Genomic DNA, 18,589 nt, shown 5'->3' with positions numbered 1-18,589 from the left:
AGTAGTAAATCTGGATGTAGTAGTAAATCTGGATGTAGTAGTAAATCTGGATGTAGTAGTAAATCTGGATGTAGTAGTGGTCCTGGATGTAGTAGTAAATCTGGATGTAGTAGTGGATCTGGATGTAGTAGTAAATCTGGATGTAGTAGTGGACCTGGATGTATGTAGTAACCTGGATGTAGTAGTGGTCCTGGATGTAGTAGTGGACCTGGATGTAGTAGTGGACCTGGATGTAGTAGTAAATCTGGATGTAGTAGTGGACCTGGATGTAGTAGTAAATCTGGATGTAGTAGTAAATCTGGATGTAGTAGTAAATCTGGATGTATGTAGTAAATCTGGATGTAGTAGTAAATCTGGATGTAGTAGTAAATCTGGATGTAGTGTAGTAAATCTGGATGTAGTAGTAAATCTGGATGTAGTAGTAGACCTGGATGTAGTAGTAAATCTGGATGTAGTAGTGGATGTAGTAGTAAATCTGGATCTGGATGTAGTAGTAAATCTGGATGTAGTAGTGGATGTAAGTAAATCTGGATGTAGTAGTAAATCTGGATGTAGTAGTGGACCTGGATGTAGTAGTAAATCTGGATGTAGTAGTGGACCTGGATGTAGTAGTGGATCCTGGATGTAGTAGTGTAGTAGGACCTGGAAATCTGGATGTAGTAGTGGATGGATGTAGTAGTAAATCTGGATGTAGTAGTGGACCTGGATGTAGTAGTAAATCTGGATGTAGTAGTAATGTATAGTGTAGTAGTAACTCTGGATGTAGTAGTGGAGCTGGATGTAGTAGTAAATCTGGATGTAGTAGTGGACCTGGATGTAGTAGTGGACCTGGATGTAGTAGTAAATCTGGATGTAGTAGTGGTACCTGGATGTAGTAGTGGACCTGGATGTAGTAGTGGATCCTGGATGTAGTAGTAGACCTGGATGTAGTAGTGGACCTGGATGTAGTAGTGGAAATCTGGATGTAGTAGTGGTCCTGGATGTAGTAGTAGACCTGGATGTAGTATGTAAAAATCTGGATGTAGTAGTGGACCTGGATGTAGTAGTAAATCTGGATGTAGTAGTAAATCTGGATGTAGTAGTAAATCTGGATGTAGTAGTAAATCTGGATGTAGTAGTGGTCCTGGATGTAGTAGTAGTAGTAAATCTGGATGTAGTAGTAAATCTGGATGTAGTAGTAAATCTGGATGTAGTAGTAAATCTGGATGTAGTAGTAAATCTGGATGTAGTAGTAAAATCTGGATGTAGTAGTATGTAAGTAAATCTGGATGTAGTAGTGGTCCTGGATGTAGTAGTAAATCTGGATGTAGTAGTAAATCTGGATGTAGTAGTAATCTGGATGTAGTAGTGGATGTATCTGGATGTAGTAAATCTGGATGTAGTAGTATCTGGATGTAGTAGTAAATCTGGATGTAGTAGTGGTCCTGGATGTAGTAGTGGATCCTGGATGTAGTAGTAAATCTGGATGTAGTAGTGGTCCTGGATGTAGTAGTAAATCTGGATGTAGTAGTAAATCTGGATGTAGTAGTGGACCTGGATGTAGTAGTAAATCTGGATGTAGTAGTAAATCTGGATGTAGTAGTAAATCTGGATGTAGTAGTGGTCCTGGATGTAGTAGTAAATCTGGATGTAGTAGTGGACCTGGATGTAGTAGTAAATCTGGATGTAGTAGTAAATCTGGATGTAGTAGTGGTCCTGGATGTAGTAGTAAATCTGGATGTAGTAGTAAATCTGGATGTAGTAGTAAATCTGGATGATGTAGTAGTAAATCTGGATGTAGTAGTAAAGTGGTCCTGGATGTAGTAGTAAATCTGGATGTAGTAGTGGTCCTGGATGTAGTAGTAAATCTGGATGTAGTAAATCTGGATGTAGTAGTAAATCCTGGATCTGGATGTAGTAGTGGTCCTGGATGTAGTAGTGGTCCTGGATGTAGTAGTAAATCTGGATGTAGTAGTGGTCCTGGATGTAAAAATCTGGATGTAGTAGTAAAGTCTGGATGTAGTAGTAAATCTGGATGTAGTAGTGGTCCTGGATGTAGTAGTGGTCTGGATGTAGTAGTAATGTAGTAGTGGTCTGGATGTAGTAGTGGTCCTGGATGTAGTAGTAAATCTGGATGTAGTAGTAAATCTGGATGTAGTAGTAGACCTGGATGTAGTAGTAGACCTGGATGTAGTAGTAAATCTGGATGTAGTAGTGGATGTAGTAGTGGTCCTGGAATCTGGATGTAGTAGTGGTCCTGGATGTAGTAGTAAATCTGGATGTAGTAGTAAATCTGGATGTAGTAGTAAATCTGGATGTAGTAGTAAATCTGGATGTAGTAGTAGACCTGGATGTAGTAGTGGACCTGGATGTAGTAGTAAATTTGTAGTAGTGGTCCTGGATGTAGTAGTATTTAAGTCATTTGTAGTAGTGGACCTGGAGTAGTAGTAAATCTGGATGTAGTAGTAAATCTGGATGTAGTAGTAGACCTGGATGTAGTAGTGGACCTGGATGTAGTAGTGTAAATCTGGATGTAGTAGTAAATCTGGATGTAGTAGTAGACCTGGATGTAGTAGTGGACCTGGATGTAGTAGTAGACCTGGATGTAGTAGTAAATCTGGATGTAGTAGTAAATCTGTAAATCTGGATGTAGTAGTGGTCCTGGATGTAGTAGTAAATCTGGATGTAGTAGTAAATCTGGATGTAGTTGTAAATCTGGATGTAGTATTGGGCTTAAATATATTGAAGGATGGAGTGCTGAGATGCTTCTGATATTGATGTGATATCTTCATTATCAGTTAATTTTGCTCTTCATTGGCAACATGGTGTAAACTATGTACTGTCTAGCTACTTACAGATGTAGTTTTCCCACTGAAGCATGTTGTGTTCTGTCCTGCTATTGATCTGCTGCTAGAGGCCACACCTGACCTGTGTGTTATCTGATGTGCTGCTAGAATCTGGCCACACCTGACCTGTTGTTATCTGATGTGCTGCTAGTAGGCCACACCTGACCTGTTGTTATCTGATGTGCTGCTAGAGGCCATGTACTAGTGACCTGTTGTTATCTGATGTGCTGCTGTAGAGGCCATGTACCTGACCTGTTGTTATCTGATGTGCTGCTAGAGGCCACACTTGACCTGTTGTTATCTGATGTGCTGCTAGAGGCCATACCTGACCTGTTGTTATCTGATGTGCTGCTAGAGGCCACACCTGACCTGTTGTTATCTGATCTGCTGCTAGAGGCCACACCTGACCTGTTTTTATCTGATGTGCTGCTAGAGGCCACACCTGACCTGTCTTTAGATACACTACCTGTCACTGATGGCCCATTCTACTGATCTCCTGCCTCCCAACCTGCTTCCTCTCTGACTCTGATTCTGTCCTGTTGTTATTAGTAGCAAAGGCTGCCTCCACCCTCTCCAGCTGGAATTCCCTGTTTTCCTCCAGTATGCAGGTTGTTCTGGAAGGCTACCTCCACCCTGTTTCCTCCAGCATTCTGTTCTCCTCCAGCCTGCTGAATGCTTTGACCCTGTTCTCCTCCAGTTCCACCCTGTTCTCCTCCAGCCTGCTGAACCTGCCTCCACCCTGTTTCACTCCAACCAGTCCTGTACTCCTCCAGCCTGCTGAAGGCTCCTCCACAGTTCTCCTCCAGAAGGCTGAGCTCTCTCCAGCCTGCTGAAGGCTCCTCCACCATGTTCTCCTCCAGCCTGCTGAAGGCTGCCTCCACCCTGTTCTCCTCCAGTATGCTGAAGGCTACCTCCACCCTGTTCTCCTCCAGTCTCCTGAAGGCTGCCTCCACCCTGTTCTCCTCCAGCCTGCTGAAGGCTGCCTCCACCCTGTTCTCCTCCAGCCTGCTGAAGGCTGCCTCCACCCTGTTCTCCTCCAGTATGCTGAAGGCTACCTCCACCCTGTTCTCCTCCAGCCTGCTGAAGGCTGCCTCCACCCTGTTCTCCTCCAGTATGCTGAAGGCTACCTCCACCCTGTTCTCCTCCAGTATGCTGAAGGCTACCTCCACCCTGTTGTCCTCCAGTATGCTGAAGGCTGCCTCCACCCTGTTCTCCTCCAATCTCTTGAAGGCTACCTCCACCCTGTTCTCCTCCAGTATGCTGAAAGCTGGCTCAAATCTGCTGACCTGTTGTAGAGTGGGCTCCGAGGAAGACAGCAGACTGAATACTATACTACCAGGCTGGATGAGGTTAGCATGGAGGTTAGGGGTTACCTCTGGCATGTTATGGTTGATACTGCTGTTCCCTGTTAGAGGTGCTGAACCATAGTCTAGGCTCTGGTACGCCTGTCTCTCTCTACTCCAGTCTATCTATGTCTGTTGGGAACTGGCTGAGGCTCTAGACTCGTCTGAATCCATTGAAAGGGAAAGGGAGATACCTAGTCAGTTGTACATCTGAATGCATTCAAATGAAATGTGTCTTCCGCATTTAACCCAATCCCTCTGAATCAGAGAGGTGTGGATGGCTGCCATAATCGATATCCACGTCTTCGGCGCCAGTGGAACACCTGCCTTAATCAGGAGCAGAATGACAGATTTTTACTTTGTCAGGGATTTGATCCAGCAACCTTTCAGTTACTGGCCCAACGCTCTAGCCACTAGGTTCCATTGCCGAAGATGTCTTGAAGTCAATTTTAAGGGTGGAGAATTTAGAGGCAACATTGGAGTCTTTTGACTTGACACCATTGTTATGCTCTGAATGCCAGGGGCTGGTGTGGTGCTCTGAATGGTACTGCCAGGGGCTGGTGTGGTGCTCTGAATGGGACTGCCAGGGGCTGGTGTGGTGCTCTGAATGGTACTGCCAGGGGCTGGTGTGGTGCTCTGAATGGTACTGCCAGGGGCTGGTGTGGTGCTCTGAATGGTACTGGTGCTCTGAATGGTACTGCCAGGGGCTGGTGTGGTGCTCTGAATGGTACTGCCAGGGGCTGGTGCTCTGAATGGTACTGCCAGGGGCTGGTGGGTGCTCTGAATGGTACTGCCAGGGGCTGGTGTGGTGCTCTGAATGGTACTGCCAGGGGCTGGTGTGGTGCTCTGAATGGTACTGCCAGGGGCAGTGGTCTGAAAGACAGTCAGGGACTGGTCTAATATTCTGGAGGGGCCTCTACCCAGTCAGGGGCTGGTCTAACAGGGGCCTCATTACAGGCCTTTACGCAGTCAGGGGCTAGTCTAACAGGGGCCTCGTTAGAGGATTCTACCCAGTCAGGGGCTTGTCTAACAGGGGCCTCATTAGAGGCCTTTACCCCATGTCTGTGACATGATTACAACTGACCTTATGACCTAGTCCCTTACGCCCCCTGACATCCCTTCAGAGTTATGCTCACCAATCTGAAAAAACTGCAGTCTTTCTTCAACAATATCCCGCTTGCTCATGTCAATCGCACCACTGCGAGTCATCTCAAACATCTTCCCTTCATGGAAGGGGAAAGGGTTTGGCTCGCTAGTTGGCGTGGTGCTATCATCAGTCGGGGTTCTGGCAGGGGTCGTGTCTGGGGTCGTGGCCTGTGATCTGTCGTCTGCTGCCAGTCCAAACGGCTTCGGCTCGTCGTCTTTTATCCTGGCGTCAACCACTTCATTGTCTCCTCCTATACTGGACCAGGGGTCAAAGTCCAGACCTTTAGTAGCAACAGTTTTAAACGGAGAGTCAAACGCCTCCTCTAGCTTGTAACTAAAGTACGTATCAGAAAACCCATCGTTGTCCTTCTGGCCCTGAGAGCTGGCCTCATCTGTTTTTATGTCAACTGGATCACTTTTAGCTTGAGCCTTTCTGCATTCCTCCTCCGGTGTTTTTTCCTCTTCAATGGCCTCTAGTTTGGTCTGACTGAAGGAGCGGTCGCAGGACCGAAGCATGCTGTCTGAGGTCCACACGTCCTTCCTGCTGTCCGGCAGGCTGAAGGGTTTAGTGTCCATCTCACACAGACCATCATCCTCATCCTGCATGTCATACCCATCCAGGGAGTCGATTTCAGTAGCGTCAGTGTCATGAGAGAACTCTGCCGTCGTGGCGATAGAACAGTCTGTTATGGACTGGTCATTTCCATTCTGTTCAGAGTCGTACTCCTCTGTTTTACCAGCTTCATATGTTCCATTAGTTCTATTAGTTCCTGGCTCTTTGCCGTTTCTATCCTGTTTTGTGGATTTGGACCCATTCTTGAGCTCCTGCTCCTGCCCCTCTGAGATCTTAAAGGTGTATTTCTTAAAGGAGATGGGCTGGAAGACAGACTCATCGTCACTAGAGTCACTGTCGTCAGTCCCGGGGGGGACTGGGGAGGGGGCTGGACTCTGATGATGGGCTCCGTGAGGAGGTGTTTATCATGCTCTTCCTGGAGGTTGACCTCCATCATCTCCATTTCTGCCTCAGAGGAACCAGATGATCCCTTCTTCTTCTTCTCAGGGCTGGACTGCTCAGAGTCCAGGGGAGGCGGAGGGGGGAACTGGATGTATGCTACTCCTTTGTCTTTAGGTGTCTGTCCAGCCTGGTGGTTTCCATTCTTAAGGTCAGCTGCTGTGACATTAGGTGTCTCTGGTCTGAAGTCCTTGAAGGAAAATACCTGGCCCTGCTCCTCCTCTGAGGAGTCCTCAGAGACCTCTGGGATAGGGCTAGGCTGGAAGGGAGTGAAGCCCAGGATGGAGTCTGGTGTTCTGGAGGTGAGGTCATAGCTGATCTCCTCTGAGCTAGGGGTCTCTGGGGTGAGGGGACTTTTCCCTGAGCTGTCTATGAAAGATACCTGCTCCAGCGTGTCATCATCAGGACTGGCCTGAGGCGACGAGGGCTGTTTCTGTTTGTACAGTACTCCTCCTCTGCCCTCTCTCTCTCCCTGCCTACCCACCTGGACACTCACATAGACAGGTAATGTTTTGATGCCTTTGAAGTTTTCTCTGGTGGTGGTTGTCTCTGGTGCTAATCTCTCTTGTATTTCTCTTGTGCAAGTGTCACGCACATTGTTCAAGTTAGAATCTTTTGGTGCATTATCTAATATTTCAAGAGATGTGTCTGTTCGTTCTTCTGCCTTTGTAGGGCTTGTTACTGGGCTGACCTGCATTCTGTTCTTATTTAGTATGGGGATTTGGGATATCTTTTCAAATGGCTTAGTTATTGTGTCTTGTTTTGGTTTCTCTGACTGATCGCTGTCTGAGTGACAAGACACAGACCTGACTGGGATCTGGGACTCTGTCTTTTTTCTAAGATTCTTGTTTTGTGCAACCCCATGGTCTTTAGACACAGGTTCAGAATGAGCAACCCTATTGGTTGTGGGACTTGATGCAACATGTTTGGAAGGAGAATCCCTCATAGAAACGTGTTCTTTTTCAACTTCCCCACTGTTCTCCTTGGGTGTGTCATGTGTAGGACTATGTGATGGTGGCCCCTTTACACCCTTACTGATACCAATGACCTGACTCTCCTGGCTCAATGGGCTTGTTTTCTCTGATTCTTTATCAGTCTGACCTGTTAGGTGTTTTTGGGCTGTGGTGTATGGTAGGTTCTTATTAGGCAGTTTGTCTCCTGACTGTTTTGGGGCAGCTGGTGAGACAACTGACTTACTGCTATTGGAGGCAGGTCCTTTCAGTTTCTCTGGGGTCTTTTTAAAAGGACTTCCTTCCTCTGTGGCCTCAGACCCTTTAGTTGTCTTTCCTCCAGTGAACAGTTGATTCATTGGCAGCTTGTTCTCCTGTAGCCTGCTGACTGGGGGTGTGGACTGTACTAGCTCAGGACTACTCTTATCTTGGTTCTGAGCCTCTGATTCGAACTTCATCCTAACAGAGCTCACCCTAGAGAAGGAGGCTTTAACCTGGTTTGGCTCAGACCGTTCCTCTGCCTTTGTCTGCTGTTTGGATGTATCCTCACTGAAGCGGGAGAGAACAGCTCTCTCTGGACTGTTGGGTAGACTAGAGGTCCTCCTCTCAGTCGTACTACTGAACAGTTTGTTCCCCCTTCCCTTGCCCCACTCCTCTCCCTCTGCCCTGGCTTTCTGCTGGGTTTTCTCTGGGCTATTACAGGTGGAGCTGGGCCCAGACCTGGTCTCCCTGGGGTCTCTCTTTGGAGGCTTTTTCTCCGGGGATTGCAGTTCGTCGTTCAGTTTCTCAGTTTTGTCACGGAAAAACTGAGAGACCTCGCTTAGTTTCTCCTCAGCTTCCTTGACAGTTTGATCCACGCGGTCCTCGTAGATGAGCTTCTCTCTGTTCCTGTCCAGCTTGTCCTCAGTGAAACGCATCCACACTGCATGTTTTGGGCTGCCTGGCTCTGTGGTGTAATGCAACACTGTCACTTTGTCAAACTTGTCATCCTTATGAGAACATTTACCTGACTTAGAGGATGTATCCTTTGATGACTTGAAAGTGAACTCTTTCCTGGGCACGGCCTCTTTCTCACCGTAATCACTCTCTTCCCCATGCGACTCTGAGGTAATTTGGTGTGTTTGGTCCGCCATAGAATCTTCTGTATCAGAGTGGGATATGTCTAGTTTCTCAGAACGTAGCATCTTCTCAGCGAACCTGTAAGACTCTCCCCTGAGTTCAGAGAGCTCGTCATCGTGATACTCTACAGAGTGCTGGCTGAGCAGTTTGAGAGCTTTGTAGGAGTCATCGGCCATGAGCTGAACGGAGCTGGGCCGGCTGTCATTGGCAGTAAGCTCCGCCCCTTCCTGCGGCGCCTCGTCGTAATCAGGCATTTCTTGGATTCTGTGGTCTCCTTTATAGAAATAAGAGTCTGGAATCTTCTTGGTCTCCCTGATAATCACCTCAGTTGGTTGGAATGTGTTTCCTTCTTTTTCTATGTGAACCTCCATTATTCTTTTGGCTTTAGTGTCATTATCAATGAACCTGGGGGTGAGTTCATCCCCTTTGACAGAGTCCTGGCCAGCCTTGTGCTCAAACAGTCCAGCAAGTTCTTTGGAGGGGTCCCTTCCGGACTGGAATGCTTTCATGATGTCTCTGACTGACATGGTCTCCTCGATCCTCTCCGAGCCGTCTTTCAGCTGCGGCTTGTGGTAAACCATGCGCGTCGTGGTGGTGATGTGGGTCTCCTCTTTGAGCCTCATGCTCTTGCTAACGACAGAGTCAGAGTCGTCACACACTTTGATCTGGAATGATTTGACTTTGTCTTTGATGGAGGCGGCGGAGGCCTCTGGTTCAATGCAGGCCGGCAATGCTGAGGCTGCCTCCTCCATCTGCACCTCACAGGGTTCGTCTGGGTGCTCGTAGCTCCTGATATGGACCACCTCGGTCCTAGTCTCGGTGATGCAGGGGGGGGGATGGGGTCAGTGAAGGGGGGTTTGGGCCCGGTGCTCTCTGCACTTTGGGGGGGCTGAAGGAGTCTTTTCACTCCTGGTTTCAAAGCCGCTGTCTGACAGAGGACTCTTATCCTGCTCATGAGATAAGTCCTCTGGTGACTCCAATATGGTGTCAGGTCCATAATATGACTCTGCTAGTTTACATAAGTCTTTCTCAGAGGCAGAGGTACGCATGCCTGGGGGAGGCATCTTGAGTTTTTTTAGTTTCTGTTTGTCCTCCCCTTCTCTTTTTGCCTCCTCATATCTGCTCTTCATCTCGGCCATCTTAGAAAGAGAACTAGCACCTATGTCATTGGCCAGGTAGTCAACAACCTTGGCTAAATTCAACTCTTTACTGGGCATAGACTGGGGCCTAAAGGAGAGGGTGTTAGCGTCAAACGGAGGGTGAAAGAATTCCTTAACACTTTGCTGGGCTTCCTCTAACTCATCTTTAGAGAACTCCTCCCACTCCTCCTCTACAGGCTTCCCTCTACAGGCTTGACTATCACTCACCACATCCTTGGTCAGTATCTCACTGACTTTAACTAGATCCTCCTTCACTTTCTCTACTATGGTGAAGGGCTCCTCATCCTCCATCTTAGGCTCTTTAGGGGTCTGAGACTGAACATTCCTGGCTGTTCTGGGGACAGTCTGCAAGATGGCCGTCATTCTGATCAGGTCCTCCTTCATATCGGCCACGTCTTTCAGGATGTCCTGATTGGAGGATAGGGAGGAGGGTGGGGTTAGAGTGGGCCCTGGGGGGGTGATGTAAGGAGGGGACTTCACTGCAGTCTTTGACCTGCGAGAGTCTGCAGGCGACATCTTCAGCGACCCAGGCCCTTTTTTCATTGGGGACTCGGTCGCAGCATTGAGAGAAGAGTAGACAGGTACAGTCATTGTATTGGATGTTGCTGAGGTGGTGGAAGAGGTTTGAGACCTCATAGAGCCGTAGACAGAAGTTGAGGTGTTAGATCTCCGTGAGGACACTGATTTGAGTGTTCCGTACCCTGAAGAGTTAAATGTCCTTTCAGCCTCATTTATAGCTGCACTGACACTGGAAGTGGCGGTGTGAGTGGTGGTCTGTATCCTCTCCTGCAGACTGCTAGACCTATCAGATAGCAAACAGGAGCAGGGGGAGGAGGACTGAGAAGAAGAGGCGTACTTCATGGGAGAAACTAATCCATTCACCATAGCAGAGGGTTCTGAGGAGTGGGCTGGTGATGACAGCGAGGGGAGGGGCTTCCCCTTAGATGTAGCTGAAGTAGTGGACAGGCCAGGAATGGTTCTGACAGGGGAGGAGGATGAGGAGGACAGACCAGCGATGGTTCTGACAGGGGAGGAGGATGAGGAGGACAGACCAGCGATGGTTCTGACAGGGGAGGAGGATGAAGACGACCTGACTGATTTGAAGGGTAAGGTGTACATGTTGGCTGTGCATTTGGGAGATTCGGGTTGAGTCATGGTTGATCTATCTGGAACAGACCCTGTGTTAGAGGCTGGGGTGGTCCTGGAAGAAAATGGGGTGGATAGTCCTTTAATGAAGACAGGATCTGCTCCAGGTTTAGAGGAAGAGGACACCAGACTGGCAGAGACCTGGACCGGGTACTGGGCCTGCTGTACAACAGTCTTAATAGGGGAAGCCATAGTTCTATAGGATCTGACAGGTAAAGAAGCTATGTCGCCAGAGGACTTGACTGAATGTGGCGGTGGGGCTCCGAGGGTGGATTTGATTGGAGAGGCGGAGGAGAGCAACCAGGCAGACTTCAGTGGCGATGCAGATGGTGTGTTGGACGATGAGCCGGAGAGGGAGCCCAGTCCACTCCTTGCTTGGACAGTGTGGGGAAGAGGCGCAGTCGACCATGCCTGGTAAGATCTTGTTGAAAAGACAGGTTTGTGAGTGTAACCAGCAGGCAGTGTTCTTGCTGTGCTTCGCTCAACTGTTTCTTTAAATAAGCAAAATGAAATCAACAGAAAATGGTTGAAAAACAGAGAGACCAGAGGGAAAACATGTGTCAGTGATGCTTCTATTATTAAGGGAGGAAGAACAATACTTTGATGAAGAGTTGAAATGGGAATGATGGAGCCGTAAAGGAAATATGATCCACTATGATCCATGGTTACGACAACGTTACACAGCAAGATGGAAAAGAAGCCCAATGAAGCACATACAGCAAAACAATCACTAAGACCAGGACAAACTAAACATAAACATGGAAACAAGACCAATACACAGAATAACATCAAACTGTTCTCTGTACACGTTGGATGTGCTACATTCCTCTGACTAGCAGATCCATCTGTGTCTTTTATCTGTTTGGTCTGATGTTCCACCTTTCCATTCCCCAATGAGGGTGTTCTGACAAAACAGAGGTGAACACTATACAGAAGCCTCCATCTGTCTGTATCACAGCAAGACACATGGCAGAACGCAGCTCTAGGTTTCAGCTCCATGATATCTCTACATGTCGTGCAAGACTGAGAACCCTTAGTGACAAGCGCCTACGGTGGAAACTGTAGCAGCTGAGAGAAAGTCAGTAGTGACCTTCCATGCATTTCCCTACAACAGAAAGGAAAAGCTATACAATCACAAAGCCAATCATTATGGGGGTCAATCAAAGCTAAATCTGTATGGCGCGATTTGAGTTATTTTATTGCCGGTGAAAAAAGTATATCTTAAAATGATAAAAAACACATTGTGGGCAAGCACAGCACAGTAAGTTAAAATACTAATCAAACCAAACCATGCAAAGTAAACCATGTCAGAAACGAGCATGTGGACTTACAATACAAGTTATGTAGGTGAGAATATGCAGATATCACATATAAATATGTACTAGCTGTAATCTGTATTACTCACTCAGTATGTTACATGTTAATGCACATCAACTCCAAGCAGATTATTATTGTTATAGAAGTTAGTGAAAATGTCTCACTCACTCGTGGCGGGCTCGGCGAGATAGCTGTAACGCTTACGTAAAGCTAGAGATGTAAAGGTATGACGTCGTTCTGGCTTTTCAGTCTGCAACAACAACACAACATCCTATCAGTTCTCTGTTAGAAGATGGATTACCTGACATTACCTGACTACTCAACTCCTCAGATCAATAGGATCTGAAATGTAGGCTTTTATAACTGACAGTAAATGGTAGTAGCCATCTCTGGGTCAACTCCTCAGATCAATAGGATCTGTAATGTAGGGTTTTATAACTGACAGTAAATGGTAGTAGGTATCTCTGGGTCAACTCCTCAGATCAATAGGATCTGTAATGTAGGGTTTTATAACTGACAGTAAATGGTAGTAGGTATCTCTGGGTCAACTCCTCAGATCAATAGGATCTGTAATGTAGGGTTTTATAACTGACAGTAAATGGTAGTAGCTATCTCTGGGTCAACTCCTCAGATCTGTAATGTAGGGTTTTATAACTGACAGTAAGTGGTGGTAGCTATCTCTGGGTCAACTCCTCAGATCTGTAATGTAGGGTTTTATAACTGACAGTAAATGGTAGTAGCTATCTCTGGGTCAACTCCTCAGATCAATAGGATCTGTAATGTAGGGTTTTATAACTGACAGTAAATGGTACTAGCTATCTCTGGGTTTACTGACTGTGTCTCTTCTAAGAACTGTGATAACTAAACTGGCCCGTGTTACTACAACATTGTTACATTAAAACACCATACATCCTTAACGGTAGCCTACTAACAACGTATGTAAATCAACCATGGATTGATTTCCTTTGGCTTATTGGTAGAAAAGTGTTCTTATTCAAATCTAAGCAGTAAATCACCAACAGCAACTTAAGAGTGTTTTCCTAAAGGGACAGATCAGGGGACATGGGTGGATGGGTAGAGGTAGAGCCAAGGGTTTACATTGTGACACATCATGCAGTATGTAGATGCTAACAGTTCAGAAGCCTCACAAAAGCAGAGCTAGATGAGCCAATGGCAGTAGCAGAGGACACAGAGCAGTGCCTTATTGGACAGCTAGGTCACCAGAGAAGCACAGCCATGGAGGGACAGGGGTAAAGGTCACCAGGGTACTGTATATTACCTCTTCATCTGGGTCTGACTCCATTTCCTTGGGTTCCCAAGATGCATTGCAGAAACAGGCGGAATAAGGAGGGGAATGGACAGGATGTGAAAAGGAGTGATTGACAGAAACAGTTAGAGAAGCCACCGCAAAGCCAGCAAAGAAAAACACAGAAAACAACAGCATTGAAAATCCAACACTTACAGCAGATTAGAAGCCACAGAAACCACGGCAACAACCACAAAGTCAGCCAGTTGAAAAGAACAAGGCACCAAAGCATGATGTCCCAAATCAGATGGGAGATTTGGTTGGCTAGGAAACAGCCAAAGATAACCACTATGAACCACTATGAAGCTCAAAACAGATAAAAGACACACTCAGGCAGCACTTCACCTCTAACATACTGCTCTATCCCCCTGAATGATGACGGGATGATATGGACCACAGCCATTACAACAGCTGAGTGCTTACCTTCTTCAGCGCAGGTAGGGTGATGTTCAGGTTACACACGGCCGTCTGGGGGAGACCCTTAGCGCTCTTAGTGGTCTCCTTCAGGAATGTCAGACGGCCACACGGCTCCTGGCTGTTGTCTCTGACCTAGAGAGGAACCAAAGCATTTAGGGGATACTCACTACATGAACGAATGCACACAGTTTACGGCTCTTAATGCTATAGATCAACCCTACTACTGACTGTGATATCAGGAAACCTCTATCCTAAGAGTTCCTGAGGGTAAGATTAGTTCATGAAGGGAGAGCACTCATTAAAGTGCGGGGGGGATCAATTGGCAGATCAATGGGAGGCAGGATGGAACGAGGTCATGGCCTCCGGGCCTTGTTCTAAAGCTGTTTGTTCCAATCAGTACTGGTTCCGTTGCAGCCTCCTACCCAGGCCATGACTCAGTGGAGAACATCAAGCAGCCTCCTACCCAGGCCATGAGTCAGTGGAGAACATCAAGCAGCCTCCTACCCAGGCCATGACTCAGTGGGGAACATCAAGCAGCCTCCTACCCAGGCCATGACTCAGTGGAGAACATCAAGCAGCCTCCTACCCAGGCCATGACTCAGTGGAGAACATCAAGCAGCCTCCTACCCAGGCCATGACTCAGTGGAGAACATCAAGCAGCCTCCTACCCAGGCCATGACTCAGTGGAGAACATCAAGCAGCCTCCTACCCAGGCCATGAGTCAGTGGAGAACATCAAGCAGCCTCCTACCCAGGCCATGACTCAGTGGAGAACATCAAGCAGCCTCCTACCCAGGCCATGAGTCAGTGGAGAACATCAAGCAGCCTCCTACCCAGGCCATGACTCAGTGGAGAACATCAAGCAGCCTCCTACCCAGGCCATGACTCAGTGGAGAACATCAAGCAGCCTCCTACCCAGGCCATGACTCAGTGGAGAACATCAAGCAGCCTCCTACCCAGGCCATGACTCAGTGGAGAACATCAAGCAGCCTCCTACCCAGGCCATGACTCAGTGGAGAACATCAAGCAGCCTCCTACCCAGGCCATGACTCAGTGGAGAACATCAAGCAGCCTCCTACCCAGGCCATGACAGCCTCCTACCCAGGCCATGAGTCAGTGGAGAACATCAAGCAGCCTCCTACCCAGGCCATGAGTCAGTGGAGAACATCAAGCAGCCTCCTACCCAGGCCATGACTCAGTGGAGAACATCAAGCAGCCTCCTACCCAGGCCATGACTCAGTGGAGAACATCAAGCAGCCTCCTACCCAGGCCATGACTCAGTGGAGAACATCAAGCAGCCTCCTACCCAGGCCATGACTCAGTGGAGAACATCAAGCAGCCTCCTACCCAGGCCATGACTCAGTGGAGAACATCAAGCAGCCTCCTACCCAGGCCATGACTCAGTGGAGAACATCAAGCAGCCTCCTACCCAGGCCATGAGTCAGTGGAGAACATCAAGCAGCCTCCTACCCAGGCCATGACTCAGTGGAGAACATCAAGCAGCCTCCTACCCAGGCCATGACTCAGTGGAGAACATCAAGCAGCCTCCTACCCAGGCCATGACTCAGTGGAGAACATCAAGCAGCCTCCTACCCAGGCCATGACTCATCATCAGCAGCCTCCTACCCAGGCCATGAGTCAGTGGAGAACATCAAGCAGCCTCCTACCCAGGCCATGACTCAGTGGAGAACATCAAGCAGCCTCCTACCCAGGCCATGACTCAGTGGAGAACATCAAGCAGCCTCCTACCCAGGCCATGAGTCAGTGCAGAACATCAAGCAGCCTCCTACCCAGGCCATGACTCAGTGGAGGACATCAAGACAGTAGTATAGTATGTGTACCTTCACACAGAAAGGAAGCCGGTTCTCTTTGAATGCGTAGAAGTTGAGCACCAGTAGCTGTCCAGCCTTGGTCAGAGGAGCTAAGTTACCATAGCAGTCCACATAGATGGGCCTCCCCTCCAGAACCTAGGAGACAACAGCATAATGACATCCTGATCACACAGCTTGGTCCAACCATACAGTGTTCAAGTCATTCTAGAATCATGTATGGTGTAGGAATTGTTTTATTTAATTTTACCTTTATTTAACTAGGCAAGTCAGTTAAGAACAAATTCTTATTTTCAATGACGGCCTAGGAACAGTGGGTTAACTGCCTGTTCAGGGGCAGAACGACAGATTTGTACCTTGTCAGCTCGGGGGTTTGAACTTGCAACCTTCCGGTTACTAGTCCAACGCTCTAACCACTAGGCTTCCCCAGCATTGTGATGGATGAGAGCAGGAGATGTACATAGGAAGTGAAAGCAGCAGGTGAAACCCACCTCGATGTCTTTGCTCCTGGCCACCTCCTCAAAGTTCTCCTGCTGTTCCAGGGTTTTGTCCACCTTGTCGTCTGTCATACAGAAGCAGCGCAAGCGAGACTCCATAGGGTCGTTCATCTTGGCGAACACCACGAACTTGGCCATGTAAGGAACACAGATGAGCTCTCTGTACAGCTGGGTGGCAAGGCCTACAGTCTCTGGGATCTGGTGGCAGTCAGCAAGCCAGAACCTGAAACACACACAGGACAGATACAGGTTAGAAACACACACAGGCCAGAGGACAAGGACAGGTCATCTGTAGTATAATAACACTGAGAATACCTCATGTCATCTGTAGTATAATAACAGTATAATAACACTGAATACCTCATGTCAACAACTGAGAATACCTCATGTCATCTGTTATAATAACACTGAAATTCATGTCATCTGTAGTATAATAACACTGAGAATACCATGTCATCTGTAGTATAATAACACTGAGAATACCTGTCATCTGTAGTATAATAACACTGAGAATACCTCATGTCATCTGTAGTATAATAACACTAGAATACCTCATGTCATCTGTAGATAATAACACTGAGAATGTCATGTCATCTGTAGTATAATAACACTGAGAATACCTCATGTCATCTGTAGTATAATAACACTGAGAATACCTCATGTCATCTGTAGTATAATAACACTGAGAATACCTCATGTCATCTGTAGTATAATAACACTGAGAATACCTCATGTCATCTGTAGTATAATAACACTGAGAATACCTCATGTCATCTGTAGTATAATAACACTGAGAATACCTCATGTCATCTGTAGTATAATAACACTGAGAATACCTAATAATAACACTGAGAATACCTCATGTCATCTGTAGTATAATAACACTGAGAATACCTCATGTCACTGTAGTATAACACTGAGAACTGAGAATACCTCATGTCATCTGTAGTATAATAACACTGAGAATACCTCATGTCATCTGTAGTATAATAACACTGAGAATACCTCATGTCATCTGTAGTATAATAACACTGAGAATACCATGTCATCTGTATATAATAAGAATACACTGAGAAATAACACCTCATGTCATCTGTAGTATAATAACACTGAGAATACCTCATGTCATCTGTAGTATAATAACACTGAGAATACCTCATGTCATCTGTAGTATAATAACACTGAGAATACCTCATGTCATCTGTAGTATAATAACACTGAGAATACCTCATGTCATCTGTAGTATAATAACACTGAGAATACCTCATGTCATCTGTAGTATAATAACACTGAGAATACCTCATGTCATCTGTAGTATAATAACACTGAGAATACCTCATGTCATCTGTAGTATAATAACACTGAGAATACCTCATGTCATCTGTAGTATAATAACACTGAGAATACCTCATGTCATCTGTATATAATAACACTGAGAATACCTCATGTCATCTGTAGTATAATAACACTGAGAATACCTCATGTCATCTGTAGTATAATAACACTGAGAATACCTCATGTCATCTGTAGTATAATAACACTGAGAATACCTCATGTCATCTGTAGTATAATAACACTGAGAATACCTCATGTCATCTGTAGTATAATAACACTGAGAATACCTCATGTCATCTGTAGTATAATAACACTGAGAATACCATGTCATCTGTATTATAATAACACTGAGAATACCTCATGTCATCTGTAGTATAATAACACTGAGAATACCTCATGTCATCTGTAGTATAATAACACTGAGAATACCTCATGTCATCTGTAGTATAATAACACTGAGAATACCTCATGTCATCTGTAGTATAATAACACTGAGAATACCTCATGTCATCTGTAGTATAATAACACTGAGAATACCTCATGTCATCTGTAGTATAATAACACTGAGAATACCTCATGTCATCTGTAGTATAATAACACTGAGAATACCTCATGTCATCTGTAGTATAATAACACTGAGAATACCTCATGTCATCTGTAGTATAATAACACTGAGAATACCTCATGTCATCTGTAGTATAATAACACTGAGAATACCTCATGTCATCTGTAGTATAATAACACTGAGAATACCTCATGTCATCTGTAGTATAATAACACTGAGAATACCTCATGTCATCTGTAGTATAATAACACTGAGAATACCTCATGTCATCTGTATGTAATATCTGAGAATACCTCATGTATAATAATAACACTGAGAATACCTCATGTCATCTGTAGTATAATAACACTGAGAATACCTCATGTCATCTGTAGTATAATAACACTGAGAATACCTCATGTCATCTGTAGTATAATAACACTGAGAATACCTCATGTCATCTGTAGTATAATAACACTGAGAATACCTCATGTCATCTGTAGTATAATAACACTGAGAATACCTCATGTCATCTGTAGTATAATAACACTGAGAATACCTCATGTCATCTGTAGTATAATAACACTGAGAATACCTCATGTCATCTGTAGTATAATAACACTGAGAATACCTCATGTCATCTG

General features: G+C 46.0%; 1 protein-coding gene across 1 annotated transcript in view; it reads right to left on the bottom strand.

The window, feature by feature from the left end:
* The window catches only part of LOC124026052 (ankyrin-3-like), a 71,859-nt gene that overhangs the window by 12,998 nt on the left and 40,272 nt on the right, over positions 1–18,589 (bottom strand). The window contains 9 exon segments of the mRNA XM_046339227.1: positions 5,305–6,249; positions 6,252–9,228; positions 9,231–9,281; positions 9,283–11,192; positions 12,187–12,268; positions 13,298–13,324; positions 13,748–13,873; positions 15,582–15,707; positions 16,061–16,289. Of these exon segments, the coding sequence (XP_046195183.1) occupies positions 5,305–6,249; positions 6,252–9,228; positions 9,231–9,281; positions 9,283–11,192; positions 12,187–12,268; positions 13,298–13,324; positions 13,748–13,873; positions 15,582–15,707; positions 16,061–16,289 (6,473 nt within the window).

Source organism: Oncorhynchus gorbuscha, unplaced genomic scaffold (genome assembly GCF_021184085.1).
Source record: "Oncorhynchus gorbuscha isolate QuinsamMale2020 ecotype Even-year unplaced genomic scaffold, OgorEven_v1.0 Un_scaffold_2534, whole genome shotgun sequence".
Taxonomy (NCBI): Eukaryota; Metazoa; Chordata; class Actinopteri; order Salmoniformes; family Salmonidae; genus Oncorhynchus; species Oncorhynchus gorbuscha.
This window is presented reverse-complemented; position numbering and strand designations above follow the sequence as displayed.